This window comes from Pagrus major, chromosome 15 (assembly GCF_040436345.1).
Source record: "Pagrus major chromosome 15, Pma_NU_1.0".
Lineage (NCBI taxonomy): Eukaryota > Metazoa > Chordata > Actinopteri > Spariformes > Sparidae > Pagrus > Pagrus major.
The window spans coordinates 20974040-20993454 of record NC_133229.1 but is presented as its reverse complement, the minus strand read 5'-3'; the positions used below and the strand labels follow the sequence as shown (position 1 = coordinate 20993454).

At 40.7% G+C, this 19415-nt stretch overlaps 1 protein-coding gene across 1 annotated transcript in view; it reads right to left on the bottom strand.

The window, feature by feature from the left end:
• Positions 1-620: 620 nt before the first annotated feature.
• sdccag8 (SHH signaling and ciliogenesis regulator sdccag8) overlaps positions 621-19415 on the bottom strand; it is a 49142-nt gene continuing 30347 nt past the window's right edge. The window contains exons 16-18 of the mRNA XM_073481865.1: positions 17865-17996; positions 2673-2799; positions 621-2383 (exon numbers count right to left, since the gene is read on the bottom strand). Coding sequence (XP_073337966.1) covers positions 2345-2383; positions 2673-2799; positions 17865-17996 — 298 coding nt within the window. The 3' untranslated portion in view covers positions 621-2344. The remainder of the gene's footprint in view (positions 2384-2672; positions 2800-17864; positions 17997-19415) is intronic.

Below are 19415 nucleotides of genomic sequence, written 5' to 3'. Positions count from 1 at the left end.
GCCATGTTTCCCTGAAGCGCTGTCGTACTGAAGTCGACTCTGAGACGGCGTCGACTCTGAGACAGTGCGGGGAAACTCAGCAGATCGATCAAACAGCCTTTTTCTGTCCCTCATGCTGTTAGGATGCAGTGCTGCTGGCCAGTGAGGCCGCGAGGATGTGAAAACAACAAATTACCATCAACATGAAGCTGTTTTTTACACTGTACATCCTTAGTATTTTTACACATAAAATGTATATGATAGGGATGCACATTATTTTCCTTCTTACAGACAGCTTCAATAAAGCACTATGTCAATCTGCTGCCATGGTGTCCACTTGTTTGGTTTGTGGCGGAAAATACTATTCAAGTGTTTCAAATAAGCGATTAGAAATTGGAATATCCTTTTTTGTCAAAAAAAATGTGAAACAAATATTTGTTCTGATTAAAAGAAAAAAAGGAAATTTACAAAATTTGTATTCATACGATACTATAGGGCAACTACTACACTAGAAGTGCCAGAGTTAAAAAGAAAAGAAAAGTGAAGTACCAAGGAGCCTCACATTAACATTCACTATGTCTATTTAAATTAAAAAAATATATATTTAAATGTGTTAAAACAATGCACTTTTTATTTTGTTTCTGCTTTCTTTATTCGTTTTCACATCTGAAAAACAATCATACATACAAAAGTGCAGGTAAAAATAACAATGCATCTCTATTGGAAGTACGTTGACTGTTCGATTCTCGGAAAGTCGCCCTGCATGAACGTTAAAAGTTCAAACTTTTTGATGAAATAACAATATTTCTGTGCTTGGCAACAGACATAACTTATGAATGGGCCACTCAGCCTACTAATGAAGTGATCAAAGGGCCTGAATGAGGTTGTCAAAGGGCCACATTCGGCCCAGGTCTGTTTTAAGGCGTTCTGACATCTCACATTAGTGCACCAGTGATTTTGCTTAAATCTTAGAAAAACACACAACATCCTAGTACCTCTAATAACAGTAACAGTCTAATGCCAAATGTAAAATATAAAAGTGTAACATTATTTTCAGTTCTCGTAACAAAACATTAGGGATGCACTGATCCACTTTATTTAAGTTCTAATTCGATTCTGATAACTGAAGTAGAATATCTGCAGATACCAATACAGATACCAGAGCTATTTTTGATGAAAATATTATTATTATTATTATTATTAGTGGTTTTATGTATATGGTTAGACAAAGCTGTGGTAAACCGTCCTTCTTTTAAAAAGCAAAAAATACACAAAAATGCATTACACTTACAGTAAATGTATTCTAAACTTTGAACTGTAGGTTAAACATACTTCTTCACATACAAACAGGTATAGGAGATTCAATTTCTACTGCAACTCCTTAAATGTTGTGAAGAACTTGAATAAATCAAGAGCACAACAGTCCTTTATCAACTTTTAGTAAGTCGACTTCTATACATGAGTCAAAGGCCTTTGCACAGCAAGTCTGTTATTTTCATTTGCCTTTTTTAAATCCATCATCTGATTTAAAAAAAAAAAACAAAAAAAAAACCTTGCGCACAGAAACCTTACACGCTCAGTCTGATGTGTTAATTATTCTACTCGTTGCGAAAATTCACAATCTGAGACAAAATAGCTGACTCTGTGGTCTTCTCACTTCTTGAACAAAGAATAAGAAAATACTCCAGTCCATCCAATCCGAGAAGAAAAAAACAAGGACGGAAGAATTTCACCTGCTGATAAAGGAGCTGCTGAATTATCCCGGTTGCTTCCAGGTGGTATCTGAGGACGTCAGTGGTCATGTTTGATACAATGTTATGTATCTTGAAACCACACATTAAAAAGAAGACCACCAATTTCTGCTCATCAGTCGATCCTGAACAGCGGCTGGCAGAGTGTCTAAGCCAGGGACACACATGCACACCACACACACACACACACACACATCAGTAAAAGGATCCGAAAAACTCAGAAAATCACACCTGGACGAAAGTTTCGGAGTGGGTGTGTAAACATGATTGACGCAACATTAAGTCGTATTTACTTTTAAACGTGCAGCAATTTTGGACGGAAAAAATGGACTTGGTGTGCGGAAGTCTTAACTGTGGAATCTGGACATGGATCGGTGACATCAGTCCAATATCTGGTAACTGAATTACATCAGTATCAGCTCCCAATATTCAGTCGGACTCATCCAACGCTACAAACATTTGTGAATAGCACCTTAATACAAAAGAGAACACACCTGTCTCCCTGCACATCATCCTGAGTAAAAAACATGAATAACAGTCTGATATGTTCTGATCAACAGGAGTGAGAAGATCCAGATCCCAACGGATGAGAAGAGCAAACAGGCAGGATCGACTCATGTGGACAGAGCATCGACTCGTCTCGTGTTCGGCAGCTAGAAACACACAAACACACACACACAGCATTCAGTAAAACTGCTATCTGAATGTCTAACACAGATAATCTGTCTGATAATGACTCAGCGCAGAAAAACAGACAGCATGTTTTTCATCATATCCAGAACCAGACAGAATCTTTAGTCACGGAGGGACAAACATCTTCTTACTGATTTTATTTTAGGAAACTGACAACTATAACATGCACCTGGAGAGAAACGACACAGTAACACAACAGTGAGTCACACACAGGTTTTCGAGGAGGTGTGTGTGTGTGTATGTGTGTACCTCTATGTGTAGGTTCTGCATCTCCTCGGTGAGTGTGTTTCTCTCCTGCATCAGCTGGTTCTGTTTGGCCAGCAGCTCACACACCTGCTGGGCGCTGCTCTGACAGTGACGGTCCAACTGCTGCAGTCTGCAAAACACACACACGCATACACACACACAGACACACACAATATTGACTGAAACTGTGAGAGGAATGTACCCTCCTGGCTGATATAAAACCAAATGTTGTAAATATTGAAAGAGAGCTGGATCCACAAAGAGCTTTTAATATCACTGGACTTTGTGTTGATCAAGTAATCAACACTGTGTACATCAGTGTGACAGCAGTGTGAGAGCGAAGACAAGGAGCTGAGAAACTGTGACGCTCTCAATCGATATCAATGAATGGATCAGATCAGGGCTAAAACTGACAATTATTTTCATTATCAATTAATCTGCTGATGGTTTTTCTCAATAAATCCATTAACTGTCTTTTCTATGAAATGTCCTTCAATACTGAAAAACCATAGCACAACAAGGTGACATCTTTAAGTTTCTACAGACCGATTTACTCGTTTTACTCTTCTGTCTGAGAAAGAAAAATCCTCATTTGAATATAGTTGCGGATACATTTTCTGTTAGCGGACTAATCAATTAACTACATTTTTGCCATTCTAGATGAGATATCAGCAGATGTGACTGGTCAACATAAAGTTTCTTAAATTGTAACAGGAAAATGTTCAACACTCTAATAACATGTTTCAACATCTCTACTATATAGTGTATATATATAGTAAATTATCCTCTTCTGTTTACTTTTTTGACGAAGACATTAACAGATCGATTCATTAAGATAAGAAGAGGATTGTATTTGGATATATTTTCACTGATTTTAATTTGAGTTTTGAATCAGTTAGGGGGGGAAAGAAAAGTGGGATTGATGTGTTACTACTGATTTTGGCAAAAGAAAATAATAAATAAAATAATAAAATTAGACTACAACACGACCAAAACCATTACAGGTAAAACGAGCATATAAAAGGTTCCATACACTCACTTGAAATGATACAAAGTAATCTATCAAAACTGAACCAAGAAAATGTTTTCACTGAATACATCATGAACTTTAATAGATAGTAAGATTCAATATTTATGTGGCACTTTGTCACATGTGGCAGCCATTTCATGTTTTTTTCAACCTTCAGTACCTTTGCCATTGTAGCTCAGTAGTGTCAACAGACTGTAATCAAATAAAAGTACAGATAAAACAGTATTAAAGTACTCCATTACAAGTGAAAGTCCTGCATTCAAAAGTTTACTTACGTCAAACTATTTTTCGAAAGGAGTAAACAAAGTACTCTGCCCCTTTGCTAATAATGTAATATGTGATAATTTATCAAATTGTTGATATTAAAGCACTGATGCATAAGAAGCATCTAACTGCTCAAGTAAAGTACCTAAAAATTGTACTTAAGAACAGTAAATTGAACGTTTTCAGTCTCCTTGATTTCTAATAATCAGTAACAGTATCGGTTGACCCCTACTCCAGCTTCTCATCAACATCCGAGACTCATGTTAAAGGTTTCTGGTGAAGTTTCTGACTTCTTATATGTTTTTCTATGATCGCTCTTGAAGCCACACACGTCCTGCCAATGGTTTCACACTCCCTCGTGATCAACAGGTGGCGATAACGTGATAACATATTTAAGGAATGTGCAAACAAAAACCAGGGAAGAAGAAGAAGACTGCAAGTTAGTCAACATGATGAACGAATGAAAAACCCTGCTTTGCAAATGTTTTGAGAGTAAAGAAAAGGATTCAACATGTTTGTAAGTAACACCGAATGTAAACATAACTTTTGTTTGTTAACAAGAAAACTCAACAGGGTTCCTTTAATCGATCCCAAGCAGCCACTTAATATTACATGACATCAGCATATTGTCATCCTGTACGAGCAGGGCAACAGTCTGGTGAGAAAGTCATATGTGTCGTTATGAAGCAATGAAGTGTTGATCATCACTGCAACGTCCCCGTTAGTGTGTCCCGTCTGACGCAGGCTGCAGACAGTCAAAATCAGCTGGGTTTGGGGCTAAGTCTGTATGAATAGTGTGTGTGTGTGTGTTTGGGGGAGGAGGTGGAATGTGTGTGAAGAGATTTCCCACCAGCAGTCCATTATTTCATCCATTCAGTCAGTCATCCCCTCCTCCAGAGCAGCGGTGCACACACAGACACACACACACACACACAGACACACACGATAATGAGACGGATGAAACTTCTCAGTACTGGAATCCACATTTGCATACTCAACCAGCCGTCCATATTTATCCGTATTTCACACTCCTAAACTACCCAACTGTAACTTCAATAGACAAACCAGCTCCACCTCGAGCAGATGCAACAGCTGCTTACATACTGATGCAGCAGTATTCACAATCTAATAATGCCAGTTATAAGATTATACAATAGCGTATAATTCACAGGAGACACATTATTCAGTACGAGTACTTTTACATGTGAAGTAAATTTTGCTGATAACACTACTGTACTTTTACATAAGGGGCACTGTGTAGTTTTGGAGAAGAAATTCGAACTCAGAATTTTAAGATTTACATTAGGAAAATAAGGTGAAGCTAGAAAGGTGGAAGGGTCCGCCAAATATAAACAAAGTAAAACAGTATGAAATTGTGTTGTCCTTTAAGGTTGGTTTGTTTATTCAGTCATGAAAACAGAGTTGAATCAATGAAGATTAAAAAAATCACATTGTGGTTTCAGAACTTCTGTTTTCTTATGAAATACGGGAGAGTTTTACCTCTGTAGGTCTCAATAATGGAATTAAAATGAAACATCAGTTTGGTTAAACTTCAAGTAAAGGCCCCAACACAATGGAGCTTGTTGGCCATCAGCTGTAGTCGTTGCGGTGTGTTCGAGTGCAGCTTTCTGGCCGAGACACAGGAGACACGAGGCCTTCGTTGCAGCTAGCTGATTGATGTCAGTTTGGTGTGTCAGGGCCTACTGTAAATATCGTGAGCCAGAAAGCTTTGACAACTGCTTCACTATCACAAAATATTCTTCATCGTTCACTTTGTCCCTCGCTGTTTTCAACAGGTTCAGAAGGAGACGAGTAAGGCAAGGATTAAGCATGTGATCATGAAGCGAGGAGGAGGATGAAGAGGAAGAGAGTTGTGGCTCGGGGGCAGAAAGAGGGAGAGGGGTATCTGGAGGATGGGGGGGCAGATGCCCCTGCCCTGCTGGTCATGTTGGCAGTGGCAGGGCTGCCTGTGTGTGACAGACGGGGGAGGCGAACATCCCAACTCTCCTCCACAATCTGCTCCCTGCTCCCCCCACATTGTCCTCACTTTACCCTGCGCGTCTCTTCCTCCACCACAGGGTTTAATCCTGCTCCTCTTCGTCAGAAACTCCCCTCCGTCAACTTTCACCATCAGTCCTCCCTGCTCGCTGTAGCCTGCCCTCCTTCAGCCGCCCCCTCCTCCATCCCAATGGGAAGCCCCCGCTGGGCGGTTTATCTCCGACCTGGAGGCTCTGTCCAGTCCTGGATCCTGCGGGCGAAGACTCCCCTCCCCGCCTGGTGTTCCTGCAGCCGGCTGCCAAGCTGTCCTGACCAGCCACCCCATCTCTTCCTCCTCCCACGCTCCCTCCTACGCCATCGCACAGCACGACACAGCAGGCCACTGCCACGTCACACACCAACACACACACAGAAAGAGCCCCGCTGTGGCGAGCAAAGACACAAGATGCAGACACAAGCGATGTGCCACACACACATACACACACACAGCAGAGGTTTAAAGGTCAGAAACAGAGCCTGTTGTTCTGGAGCTGTAAATGTTTTATGATGGAAGTGTTGAAAAAGTGTCGACTGAGGCTTTTAACTCCTCACCACCAAACTAAGTGAGTCACGATGATACAGTTTTCTTTATTACCTCTGGTACGTACGTAGCTATACAGATTGTATAGTCTGTATTTGTCCTGGTTTTCAAAAATCTGTGTCTGTGTCTCGCTGCCACCTCCATACAGCAGTTGAGTGGTGTTTCATTTGCGGTCATTATAGCATTTCAAATTTACGCTTCAAATTATTTGCCAGTAACATCTCTATCCAGAAACAGTGTCCCTGTTGATGTGTATAATCCGCGGAACAGATATCTCATCTCAAACCGGGGCCAACAAAACCAAATTATCAACATGACTAGATTCTGCTAGAGGCAAGTGAGAAAATTGTTTTTTTTTGTAAATTGGCTGAACTGACCCTTTACTTGCCAAAATTTCAAGTAAATTAAAGTATGTAATTAAAGAAATGGGCTTATTTTAAAGGGGCAGTCCAGTAAGTGGATGTGACACTACTACAGAGGCCAGAGACTGAACGATCAAAGTAGATGCAGTAGATGCAGACATGTCCTGACTTTTAGTCCCTTTTTCCTACAATACGGCAAAACTGTGTCAAAACTGTGAAAAATTTCCAAGAGACTAACGTGACATTTTCAAATTGCATTTGTCCAACCAACAGTTAATCTGACTTTCTCACCAGACAGCCAGACAGTGTGAGAGCCGAACAGGAAGCCAGTTAACCAGTCGGTCAGGTCATGGCCTGAGATGTATAAAGCGGCTGCAGGTTGTAAGCTGAAGGTTTATGTAATGCAGTAAGTAAAGCTTGAACTCTGGCACAAACAGAAACAAACATACTCCGTTTGTCTGGCCAGAGAGCAGTCAACCTCTGGCCTTCTTATAAAACACACACACTCTCTAATCCAGCCCTTGTCTCACCTTGCATGCCCGGCCTCACAGGAGGGAGTGGTGTGTGTGTGTGTGTGTGTGTGCGTGTATATGAATGTGTGTGTGATTAAGGCAGCGCTCCTTCCAGCAGCTAAAGCAGCAAATCCAATAACTGGCCTCTATCGACTGGCACACTCATTAATTAGGGCTTAATACGGCTTAATGCTCGGGCACTGCCCTGCACTAACCCACACACACACACACACACACACACACACACACACACACACACACACACACACACACACACACACACACACACACACACAGCAGGCTGGCTCGCCTCTGCCCACTGCCTGGAACTGGTGAGGAAAGAAGGAAGCTTGGATGGATTCATGAACGAACTGATGGCGAGACAGATAAATTGATGTTTCAGTGAAGAGGACCTGGTGAAAAATGAGAGCTGACAGTTTGTGATGTCGGGCGAAGGTGCTGGACGGGAGCGGAGGAGGGACGGAGAAACAAAAGAGGCTCCAGCCGTCACCTCCCTGCCGCCTGCTGCTGGCCTGGCTGACGGCTGATGGGGAGGAGGGGGTTAGAGAAGGAGAGCCTCCCCGCTGACCTGGTGAAAGGACACCACCTGCTGGATCCCACGGTTTACTGACACACAGAACACCTACGCTGAAATAATTAAGTTTATCCCCAGAAAATGATCCTCCAAAAACACCTGAAACAGCTTCCAGAGCAGTCGTGGTACTAGGCGTGTATTTTGCTCTCCAGCAGACATAATAAAAGCAAGTTTTGCTGGGAGGCAGTTTGCAGTAATTTCCCCTGACAGCCCGATAATCAAACTCTGCTCACAATCTGCACCTCGAACCGCCACACTCTCTATTGACTGCTGCTACTAAGGAGATTAATTACAACACACACGCAGACACAGTTACCTCTCTGTGGTATACATCAGTCGTAGCCCACAGCTAGTGTCTAAACTCTGTTGTGTGTGTTTGTCTGTGTTTGCATATTTATTTACAGGTGGGAGCATATGTCCTAAAGGCACAGTCCAAAGGGAAAGTGCTAACGTCATGTTCGAGAAAACGGAGACGGTAATAGAAAGAGAGGATGTGGAAGCGGCGTTCAGGTCTGTCATTCAAAAGCCCCATATGAATGTGTGCGTTTTCTATTTCTAAACAAATCAGCTATTGAAGCGTGTCACCTAAAGAAAATATTTATTGGACGGTGCATACATTATCAAAATGACGTGCCTCCTTATATAACCACTCAGCACGGATCATACTGACGGATGTTACGGCATTAAGAATGGAGAATTTTTCTTTATTCACGGGAAAATAAACAGAATAAAATCTGAATGTCAAGTTGAATGTGGGCTTAACCCTAGAAGATAATGAAAAATCTCAACATTTGACTAACCCAACTTGCGTGTGTGTGTGTGTGCGCGTATTGCAGGCAGGGGGCCTAGGGGGTGAAGAATGCAGGCAGACGGCCTTGGCTTGCCTGGTTACAACAACATTGCCAGGGGCATGAAGGCTGCAGCTGCCACACACACACACACACACACACACACACACACACACACAAAACCATATTTCGCCCAATCCCAGGCCCACCATCACCACCCTCACACCCCAGCGCTCTAGCTTAATCTTGGCTAGCACACAACTGCACTCAAGAATGTGTGTGTGTGTGTGTGTGTGTGTGTGTGTGTGTATGTGTGTGTGCCTGAAGGCCTTGCCCCTCTCCCCTCCACCAACCTGTCATGCCAGTTGTTGCTCTTGCTAACATGCACGTTTGACATGAGAACTTGATTGGTGACACTGTGTGTTTTGATCAGGGTGAGATCGACACACGGTCCTTCACTTATTTGATTTTCTTTTATTTAACTCTGTGCTGTCGATTCTTTTACTGTCACCTCTCAGTTACAAATATTTCACTGACCGGATTAATGCAAACATGTCAGTGCATTGGAGCCTAAGTCACTTTTTCTGCAGGACTTTTTTGTAACATTTCATTTGCAGCTCAAGTGCGAACGCAGAGGAATGACACAGATACAACACACACAACATCAGCATCTAAATGTCTGAACACACAGGTATCCAAATATTATATAGATATTATAAACTAAATGAATGTCTTGCGCTGCATTCTTACGACAGCACATTTAACCAATTTATCTTTCTAATTAGAGCCCGATACATCAGTTGTTCAATATTAACAGCCAATATTAACCTATCGCAGTTATATTGGTAGTGGCCTTTATGTTGCCTGATGTGCACAAATTTAAAAATGCGTTTTAATGCAGAAAAAGATGCTCAGGTAGTGAAGAATTATTAAACTCTCAGTGCACTTAAGTAATTTTAAACAGTAAAGTTTTTTGTTGAACTGCTTCTGTTACATATCTTTATCAGAAGTGTTTGATAACCAAATTTGAGGGATCACTGTAAAAAATTGTGTGCTTATCGGCTGAAATGGAATTGTTTAATACTTTAATATTGGTATTACGTGATATCACACTCTAATTCTAATGCACAGGATAAAATCCATTTTATTTATGTATTTTTTAAACGTTTTCATTTATATTTTTATTTTTTACCTTAAAAAAGAAAAAAAAGTCCATGTAAACATTTTACTGGCATTAAGGCTATTCAAGCTTAAAAATCTAAATCCAGTAAAACACTATAAATCAATAAAAGCCAGAGGCACTTAATTTTAACATATGCTTTGTTATAAAAAAACAGGAACCAGGATTCCACTCGCAAGAATGGTTCATAGACAAATGTAGAGTTACTGAAGTGAGGTCGAGTGACCTCCCAGTGCTGCATCACAGGAGACAAACGCAGTAAGAAGACAATCAATCATTCAACTGATAAATCAGTTTTAAATTTCATCTGTGATGCAGCCTGTGAGGGAACCAGCAGAGCTGAACACAGTGGTGAGAAGGAAAAAAGGTTTTTAGATGTTTTTAGTCTTGTTTGCAGAATGAACCGTGCAGCTCATCAGTCCTGTCATGTTTGAATTGAGTCGACGTTGAGTTATTTCCGTAACAGCGACCTGTATGTGAAACCTTTGACATACAAATGAGCAAAACTATTTTATATATCAATATAAAATTGTGGTTATTACCTACGGGGCACCTCACACTGAAGTCCCTCAAGTACGTCTGAACTCAGGTCGGCTCACCGGTGTCAACTGAATGTTTCAGAGCTCGACTTAAATGAGTGGAGGGAGAACGACTATTGGCTGTTTTTTGCCCTCAGATTTAAAGTTCTGTACCTCTAAATATTTAATCTTTTATGATTCACTTCATCAAATTCAATTTTCTAAATTAAGAAAATTAACTCTTCGGTGCACAGTCTGCATTTAACTGTTATTACTTCACTTTTCCAAACTGATATTTTGTTTTTATTTTTTATTTTGTGGCTCTTGATTTTCTTTTTATCCCACTTATTTAAAATTTAGTGTTGAATGCTTTTATTGTGAGGCACTTTGTAACTTTTATACAGTAAACAGTATCAATAAATCTTATCTTATTATTCAGACAATGTCTGAAACTGCTGCTGACTGATGTGAGTCGAGGTATTTTAATGACAATTTCTGTTTTGTGAGAAAACATTTGTGGGATGAATCTTTTTATCCTTTTAAGAATATAAATCTTTAACCGATCATACCTGTGTTGAATAATGTGTTCATACTTTTACTACAAATCTCATCTTCTCTGTGTTACTGCTTCATTTTACATTTTTTAACTGAAAATTCAGATTCCATTAAAAATCAACTTGAAGTGAAATCTCAGGCAGGTTAACTGATCACAATAAACATCATGTATGTTTGATCTGTATTTTATGTTACTGTGTGGGAATGTACAAGTGCATATTCATTTTAAAAGTCTGTCTTCACAGATAAAAATTATGTTGCTTTGAAAATAAGACCAGATATGAAGCCAAGATGATCCCTGCATGATAAAACATGAAGATAAAACAGCTAAACATCTAAAGCAATATGGTGAAATTTCAACCAATGTTGAATTTATTTACAGGTACTGGTTAGATAGATATGGAATATAATGCAAAAATGCTGTGTGCTAATTCTGAGGGATCTCCTGACCTGAACCTCTTTGAAACATTGAACTGCCATCCTCTATTTTTTTATTATTTAATTGAAATAGTTTCTTCTTGGTCACAATTATAAAAGGCTTTATTCATCCAGTTAGAAACTGGCTTTGTACTATGACGCTGCATGTAGCCCTGAAACATTAAAGGTGAGAGGAATAAATCAAATTAAAGGTATGAAAACTTTAAAAGCTTGTTTGCCCAGTGTTGGTTTACAATTACAATAATTTTACAATTATATAAAGTTACTGAAGACAGTTAATTAACATCAGTGTTAGACACAAGATCTTAAAAAAGTGTAAAATTAAAGGTTAAAGCAGATCATCGAAGTGTTCAAGAGGGTCAGAAGTCAGAAATATATTCATAGACTTTAAACAGCTCTGCATGAGTACAGAAGTTTATCTCTGCTTTTATTTCATCGCTGCATTAACAGAGGTTTCAGTGCTGCTGCAGGCTGTTTTATCAAATATTCAATGTCAAAGTGTTTGCTGCCGTGAGGCCTGCTGACTCTTTTTAAGTCTCGTCTTTGAGTGTTTGCTTTCCCGGCATTAAAGTGTTTTCTGCCGTTGTTACTTTTAACATTTTCTAAAGAAGGGGCAGGTGTTCTGCAGCGAGTTTTCTAGTTGTAGTTTTATGAAGTAGTGTTAGTGAGTGTCACTGACTGGGGCTCGAGATGTGACGCTTTGCACAGTTAACGCTCCAGCTTGCAAGCCTCTGGCTACAGCCTGACATCTGAGCTGCAAATCTGTGCGTCTGTGTGTGTGTGTGTGTGTGTGTGTGTGTGTGTGTGTGTGTGTGTGTGTGCGCGCGCGCGTTTGTGTGTGTGTGTGTGTGCGTGTGCTGTGTGTGATAGAGCTGTAAAGCCACCGTTTGACAATGCTCTTTCAGCAGGCCGCCCTGCAGTCGCTCCCGGCTACAGAAGCCAGCTGGGCAATGCAGAGATAGAAACGATGAGACGGAGAGGAAGATGAAGGGGAAGAGAGGACGACGACAGCGCCATCCGGAGGTGAGGACACGAGCGTGAGAGAGAAACCAAAAGCATGAACAGCGGACTGAAATGTCTTTGTAGTCATTCAGTATTTCACATCTGAAAACTATTCATGTAATCCTCAAATAGTGCATCAAGTCAACAGTAGCAAATATTTCTTTAAACTTTTTTCCATTTAACGTTTATTTTTTAACCTATTTTTCTGCCATTTCTTGAACACTCACAGGAAATACAGATAAAACTAATGGAGTGCTGTTTTGTAAAAATGTCCTGTTTCCAAAAAGTATATGAAAAAAAGAAAAATCTCTAAAAATGTTAAATGCAAAGAGCTGACAGCAGTGGTGTTAATATTAACGATGTGTTTAACATGAATGTAAAACGCTGCTCCTCACACTGAGCCTTCTTTATTATCCCTCCATCTCTCTGTACGTCTCAGATCACACACACAGTTGCAACTCATCACACACACAGATGCACACACAAATACCCGTGTGTGTGTATGTGTGTGCTCACACACACACTCACACACACACACACACACACACACACACACACACACACACACACACACACACACACACACACACACAGATGAAACAAATGAAAGCTGTCCTGTTTCTTCTGCCCAGCCTCTGCCAACTTCATTTGCAAATGAAAAGTTTTTGCGAGGAGCGTCCTTTTGCTTCTGGGGCATGGCAGCACACAGTGTGTTTGGGGGTGGGGAGGAGAAGAGGGTCTGACAGAGGGTGTGTGTGTGTGTGTGTGTGTGTGTGTGTGTGTGTGTGTGGCAGGAGCCCAGATGAAGCAGCCCTCGCCCGGGGCTCGCTGTCCGCCCGCGGTAGCAGCAAGCCTGTTCCTTCTTCCCCGGCCCGCCGCGACCATTTGTTCCATTAACCAATCTCCTGGAGCCTCTGGTGCAAACACACACGCACACACACGCACACACACATCCACAGGCATACATACTTCAACAACTGCTTGCACAGCTCATACCACACATGGCCCTCCATCCCTCCTCCATCCTTCGCTCCATCCCTCCCTCCCTCCTCTGCTCTCCTCCAGACGCACGCACCATCTTTCTTCATGGAGGCCATATGGCCCAGTGAAGCCTGTGGATCTACAGGCACATCTGCGTATATGTTGCTGCTCTCCTTAAAGGGCTGCGCATAAACACTCACACACCCGTACAGTACATGCACACGCACATCCAGGGCTGACTCTGCTGTCACTATGTGTGGTTAAGCAAACGTTGGTGTTATGTTGGTCTGTGTGTGTGAGAGTCTGTGTATGTGACCTCGGTGTGTACATGCATAGTGATAATTTGTGAAACAGCCTGCGAACAGCTGTGAGGTGAGAAAAGGTTGCATGGTGTTTGGTACAGGATGCAGAGGGGAGGAGGAGGAGACGAGTAAAGTTGGAGAATAAGAGAAGGGTAAAGTGGAAATAAAAAAAAAGATGAGAAGAAGAAGAAGAAGAAGGGGAGAGAGAGGGCAGAGGAGAGGATGATTACTAATTTTAAGTATGAGCAGAAAACAGCGAAGAAGTCACAGAAAACTTTCTCTTGGCATTTTTTTTTTTTTAAGTTATTGCCAAACTGCAATCTATCAGAAAAAAAAACAAAACTTTATAGACCGGGATTGGACTTCTAAAAGTCTTTCATTTTTTCTAATAAATATAGATATAAATATGTTTTACACCCAAAAGAACACATTATTATTTAATTTTTTATATTATTTTTTTTAGGAGAACCCAGAGAAAAGAAAATAGCCAGGTGTATGTTGCACATTTAATCTAACAGCATCTCACAACTGTTGCTTTTTAAAATATAATTACTCATTCTTATTAATATTTATGAGATTGTCGAGCTAACTATAAACTGTACATGAGCAGGAGATATTTTAGGAGTCGTAACACCCTTCGCAAGCATTCCAGATATTTATCATCAGATTGTTTCTTCACAGTGATTCTCACTAACATATTACAGTTTTTCCTTTTGCTCAAACAAATCACATAATGACCAGTCTATTTCATTTGAAAATAACAGAACAAGCTTTGTTAGTTCTGTTATTAAGATATCTGTATTCAGCTTTAAATAAATTGTATACGAGCAATCATACATCCCCTTTTTTCCTTCTCATCTGCACTTCGGTTGTATATCTGATAAATATTCTGAGTTTTCTGCCAAACATAACCTGCCCTCACCGAGAAACAAGCTATCCTCAATTTAAAATAGATATTTATTTTTTGTTAGTTTTTCCTCAGAATAAGCACCAGAGAAGTGGATACTCACTAAATAAAATGTCAAAAATCAAATAAAGATTATGGAAATTAAGTTGTAGATGCCTTGAAGAGTTAGAACATTTCCAGTTGTGCTCACTCATGTAAAATATACATTTAACTTAATAAACCAAATGTTATTTCCTGAATCAGAGTGCTCATAAGAACACATATAAAACCTTTGCATCAATCATTTACAGTAACTGACTTCGATCTTTCCTAACTAGATGTTCTCCTGCTCCGTCTCTCCGCTCTCCGATCCATCCCTTCATTTCCAGGCAAAGAAAAAATAAAAAACAACAACACAGAGCTGGTGAAATAAATAATTAAGTGGTGAAGCAAAACATTGTGTGCTAAAACCCCTGTGTAGTTTGGCAATCAGCTTGCCCATGTAAAAATAAATCAAGCTGATTTTCCAAATGTTTTGTGCGTGGTGCGCTGTTGCCGCTCTTCGCAGCACAGATTGCAGGCCGATGGAGAGGCTGTGGGGAGGGGCGGGGCGCTGGATATTGAACCCACTTGCACAAGCTTGTTAACACGTACACCTTAACCCCCGAGCGGCGAGGCGGGGCGCCCACTGAGTGCTCAGGGCCTGCGGGGACCAACTAACATATACCCAATGTATAGACACACACACACACACACACACACACACACGCACACACATACTGAGGGCTACGAGAAGATGCAATTCAGTACGAGAAGGGCACCATATGTAGTGAGACTGACGTACTTGCTTGTACGCGAATATGCACACATACGTACAAACGTATAAATGCGCACACATGAAACAGAGATCTACAAACTGCAAATGACTGCCATCTGAAAAAGATACGAATATTTTCGTGGCAGGTCCCGGAGTACGTTCAGTACCAGAAATACAACCACATACTGAAGTACCAGCTGCAATATGGATCACCGTAAACGTGAGTCATACCTCTCTCGCCTCCCATCTCCATACTGTGCATTCTTACAGTAAAACATAACATATCAATGCCAAAAATACATTAATTTACTGCTCAAAACTAATAACTGCATTCCCAGACACACACATAGTTCCTACCAAAAAGAATTTTCGCTCAGTATTAAATATAAAAATGTGGTCAAGCGGCTTGACAGTCACTCCAAAAGTGACCTCATGTAGAACTGAACTCGAGAGATTTTTAAATATCAGGAGGATTCATCAACCCAGTAAGTGTCAAAGCAGAAAATAAAACTCACTAAATGCCAAGAGTGATTATCGTGGTTCAGTTGGGAGAAGAGAGAAGTTAGGTGCCAACTTCCCAGCCAATCCACTTTTGGCAGCCAAATTCCTACTCTGCTAAACCTCCTGAGAACATGCAATGGCAACCCATACACACACACACACACACATAAAAATACCGCCATAACATATGCGCGGAAACATACAGAATATTCATACTTCACACTCCTTGACAACTTAGATTGTTTTTCTTTCCGTGAAACGCACAAAAAGAGTCACACACCGGCAGGAGACAGCTGTGACTCTGTAAACTTTGGTTTTTTGGCAGCGTGTGACTGTCGTCAGGTTAACACCGGTGGGTGGTAGACAATATGTAGTGTCAGTGATGGAGCAGGAGAAAAGGGTGAGTGTGTGTGCGTGTTTGGTTAAGAGTAAGGTGTAGTTGGGGGGCTGGGCACTCGGGTGGAGATCCTGCGGAGTGGGGCAACAACACCCACACACCCTCGCCCACATTGGCAGAGCAAGGCTGTGTGCCAGGCGCCCTGTGGAGACACACACCAACTGGGCTCCACACTTAGGGGAGAAGAGGACCCCCGCAACACACACACATACAGATAATGTAGCATAAGCCAAAAATGGACTCACTTTTAGCTGCAGCTTTGTTCAAAAATCCATCCCTATATGCCAGGTTTCACAATTCTAAGTGCAAAATCATACACTTCACATTGTATTGCCCTTAATAATAACCACAACGGAGCGGAAAATGAGGTGCAGAGAGCATGTGCATTATTTTAGGGCTGCAAATGATTATCGTTTGGTCCATAAAACAGTAAAAAACTCCCATCACAACCCCTTAAGGCCAAGGTTGACATCATTCAGATTGCTTATTTTTGTCCAAACATCAGTCTAAAACCGAAATTCATTCAGTTTAATATCATAGAAGACTGAAAAAAGAGCACATTTTCTGGAAAGACAAACTCAGCTGTGCTTGTGTATTGGGGATGTAGTTAAGACTGGTGCATCACTTTGACTACTGCTTGTTTAACTTCGTATTTATTTTGGTATTCCTACAGAGAAATTAATGATTCATCTAAAACATGAGCACTCAAATTTCTAAATTTAAAACCAAACCCTCACCCTTATTCTGCGTTTCACACACTGCACGTTATAACTTTTTGGGCTGTTAAATATTCACAGTTACTGTTGTCTTTTGACCACCAAAGTTGATGTCACAGCAGTATAACAACTAGTTTATTTTTGTCAGTAAAAAATAACAAGAAAAGTTGTGGTTTTTGATCAGAGAACAGTCTGATGTGCAGCCTGATCAAGCGGAAAATGTTGCCACTGCACCAACAGCAGGAGGGTAAACAGCTGATGACACAAAAACCAGGGTGTCAACAAAAAAATAAAACAATTCTTGTAATAATTAAACATTAGATCTGCACAAGAAGGACTGGTTAGGGACAGATTGTGAAGAAAACTGCACTTTTTTTTTTTTTTTCATTTTGTAAAGCCTGCTGCCAGATTCAAACTGAGAGAAATTAAAGCTAAAAAGCACTTTGGGAACATTTTAATCGGAGAAGGCTGCTGTTGTTTTATAATAAAAAAAATGTTCTGATCTCGATAATGAATTAATCATTCAAAATACACATCGTGATAGACAATCATAAGATACATGTGCCAGTTTTTGATTCCTGGGAGGAATAAAGCCAAAATTTTTAAAAGTTAACAAATGATAATTGAATAAATCAAATGTTTATTTGCTCGTAAACAACACAAAAGTTGCTGAAAAATTGGCAAAAAAGCCTTCACAAAATCTGATGAAGATGTAAGATTATATACAGGATGTGTCGTTGGGCGTGTATTATGTTTTATGTGTATTTGCGTACCTGTCCTTCATGCGCTGGTGCATGCGACCGTGCTGGACACACTGTTCCTCCATGTCGGTGCAGCGAGCTCTCAGACTCTTCACTGTCTCCTCTAGGTGTTGCTTCTCCAGAGCCAGCTGCTCCATCTCACTTCTGCACACACACACACACACACACACACACACACACACACACACACACACACACACACATATATAAATTATACATAAATTATACATTTTATTATTGACACTGTAAAATCACAAAGGGCGTCACAATTTGAACAAAAGAAAGACAAACTTGAAGTACAATACAAATATAATAAATAAATTATAAATAAATAAATAAGACTAAGCAGATTCGAGTCTGAACAGGTTGGTCAGATGTTTATAAAGGAGTCCAGAGAGTCCTTTAAAAGTCCCCAGATCTTTGGGAGTGTAGTGGAAATAACTTGGTGACACATGTTTAGAAATCTTTCCATGCACTCAGTTGTCAGTTCATTATTATAAAGCTAATAAAACTAATGCAGTCTAATACAAAAGTGCTGCAATAATAATAATAATTTCATCTTTGTTAAAGCTGTTTTAGAATACAATGAAGTTCAATTAACATTAAAACCCAATGAGAGAAAAGTTTACTGCAGGACTGTTTTTATTGATTTTAGACTGCATTAGTTTTTGCTCCGTGTACATAATAAACTGGTAACTCAGTGTATAATTAAGGAAATGTGATTCTAAGAAGAATTCACACACTTTCAAGGATTTCAAGGATCCATGGGAACCCTGCATGACAAGCCAATGACATTTACTGTGTACAGTAGAGACACAGACAGTAAATGTGGGGAGACAAAGAGAGGTACGACATGCAACAAAAGGTCCCTGGGTCAGACGTTGCAGTTATGTGTCAATTATGTCCCTTAACCACAAGTCCATAGTCGGCTTCACAACATTACACTGACCAATCAGTAGGAGGCCTCATAGTCAGACTAACAACTGAAAACAATTCATCAAGAGTTTTCTTGTTCATGTTGCTGCAACTGTCTGAGTGTAACCTCACTTAGCCTGACGGAGGCCGTCCAGCAGGACTTTAACCGCTACACTGGGCTTGGACTCCAGGAGCTCAAACAGCCCGAGGCTCGAAACACACCAACACCACACTGTTGCTAAACTACATAACACACACATACAGCAGATGTAGGGTATGAGCCTTCATGACAGTGTGTCAGCATGAGTGTGAATTCCTCCTCATAAAAAACACATTCAAGGTGGTAGTTATCACTGTGTACACATGTGTGCATTTGGTGTTCATGTCCATAAGATAATACACAGGGTACATCTGAGTGTGTATTGTGTGCTCGTGTCCTGTGGCTGGTGAGGCCAGTGCGGTCTGGCAGGGCCAGATTGGGGGCTGTCATGTGACTAATGTGCAGCACAGCTCCAACAGCTGACAGGACACTGGGCCCAGGGTCACTCTCAAACACACACACACACACAATCACACACACACAAACAGAGAAGCACACACTCACAGGCAGCCCAGATGGAGAGCTGTGCAGGCCTGCTGTGACTACTG